The sequence below is a fragment of the Borostomias antarcticus genome (assembly GCF_949987555.1).
Source record: "Borostomias antarcticus genome assembly, chromosome: 2".
Classification (NCBI taxonomy): Eukaryota; Metazoa; Chordata; class Actinopteri; order Stomiiformes; family Stomiidae; genus Borostomias; species Borostomias antarcticus.
The window spans coordinates 6,073,165-6,075,101 of record NC_140235.1 but is presented as its reverse complement, the minus strand read 5'-3'; the positions used below and the strand labels follow the sequence as shown (position 1 = coordinate 6,075,101).

The 1,937-nt window shown below is 51.5% G+C and overlaps 1 protein-coding gene across 3 annotated transcripts in view; it reads left to right on the top strand.

Annotated features, from left to right (window-relative positions):
- Nucleotides 1-389: 389 nt before the first annotated feature.
- Nucleotides 390-1,937, top strand: part of LOC311318080 (spectrin beta chain, non-erythrocytic 1) — a gene marked incomplete at its 5' end in the record, with an annotated part of 61,558 nt that continues 60,010 nt past the window's right edge. For all 3 annotated transcript variants that reach the window (XM_084449290.1, XM_084449292.1, XM_084449291.1), the window contains one exon: nucleotides 390-537. In XM_084449290.1, the coding sequence (XP_084305416.1) occupies nucleotides 390-537 (148 nt within the window). The remainder of the gene's footprint in view (nucleotides 538-1,937) is intronic.

Here is a 1,937-nt window from a genome sequence, read left to right as displayed (position 1 = left end):
ATGAAGTATCTAGCCCATGTTTACTGCTCTGTAAATGTTCTTAGCCAATAAACAAGCATTTTCCAGGAGCTTGCTCGATCGTCTCGTTGAGAGAGGTCAGGGAAGAATTTTTACAGCTCACTTTTCTGGCCCCTAGATGAAACTGTATTTTTGCTTCCCTCTGGAATAGGTAGTGGTGGGACCTATGCCCCCCCCCATTGCTCTCTGTAAAGCACAGTGTTGCCTCTGTGTATGAAATGCGCTATACAAATTTAATTTGATTTGATATCCTCACGTGTATTTCCCATTCCCCCCCCCGCAGGTCTGAATGAGTAGCGTCGGACGCGCGTGGGCGTGACCGCATCGTGATTGACAGCAGCGCAAGCGAGTGACAGCAAAGCCGGCTCAGGATGACGACGGTCACCGCCGATTACGACCACATGGAGCTCCAGCAGCAGTACAGCGACCAGGTCAACAACCGCTGGGACGCCGACGAGTGGGACAACGAGAACAGCTCGGCGCGCCTCTTCGAACGCTCCCGCATCAAGGCCCTGGCAGGTGAGGGGCCACCGGTCAGCCTGCGCAGAGAGGGCCGCGGGGGGGGGGGGGGGGGGGATGTCCGTCGATGTGTACATCTGTGATTCGGGGAGCTCTGCGCGCCCCTTGAAGTGCCGTCTCGTCACGGAAACTTAATTTGGTTTCGTGCAGGTCTAGAACCAAAACTCACCTCCGGGGTTAAATCTAAAGGTTGGAGTTACATAAATAAATGGACTTATGCACTTATATAGCGCTTTTATCCAAAGCGCTTTACAATGAAGGCCTCTCATTCACACACACATTCACCAAAGCGCTAGCCTGCTCATTGAGAGCAATTTGGGGTTCAGTGTCTTACCCAAGGACACTTCAGGAGGAGCCGGGATTCGAACCGCCGACCCTACGATCATTGGTCGACCCGCTCTCCCTCCTGAGCTATACAGCCGCCCCAGAGTTGGGACACAGATTACAGGATGTTGTTCTTTACACCTCCCCCAGATATTACGCCTCCCCCAGATTAGCTTGCTGTGCTACATGGGATTAAGACGTGTTCCCACATGCTAATGGGGATGAATGGGATTAAGAGACACTGTAGCTGCTAGCCAGGCGTTTTCACCGCTCTGTCAAGTGCTTCTACCGGGATTATCGGCGATCGGGCGGATTAATGAATAATTAATTGAGGGGATGGAGAATTGGGTAGGGGTTGGGTAGCAGCCTAGCCGCGATGTTGTTGGTGATCGTCACGCTAACATGACTATAGCCCTGTATGACCGCACCTCCATTTCCACTTCCTGAATCGTAAACCAGCCCCCAGCCACTCCCCCCTCCCTGAGAGAGGGCCTGACTGGAAATATAAACAAGCTGTGGTCACAGCCAGGTGACCAGGACACCTGTCTCCATGCCCATGACTGTAAGCAGGGACGCTGTGTCGAGGACACCAGATATAGCTTTGTTCTCAATGACTCCCAGGAGTTCATAAACCCGGAGTTTGGGTTTGATGCTGAATCCTATGTTCCCGGCTGAAGAAGTGACTATGTTTATGAATGATGGCTAGGACGAGGCCTACTGTATTATGTGGCTGGTTGTGGACGGTCTATTAGGCCTACTGTATTATGTGGCTGGTTGTGGACGGTCTATTAGGCCTCCTGGATTATGTGACAGGATGTGGACGCTCTATTAGGCGTACTGTGTCTGTCCTCAGGTGGGGTACTCTACTTTCGCCCCCCTCATCTCCTAGTAACAGTAGATGGCCCGGTAATGCCTATTCTAAGTGTAACCGTAGCTAGCTAGCTGCTGCCATGCTTTTGGGCCTCTGGCTAGCTGTCTTGCTTCTAGGCTAATATACTAGTGTTCCACTTAAATCAATTATTCACGTGCCTCTTAAATATTAAGGTGTGTGTGTGTGTGTGTGTGTGTGTGTGTGT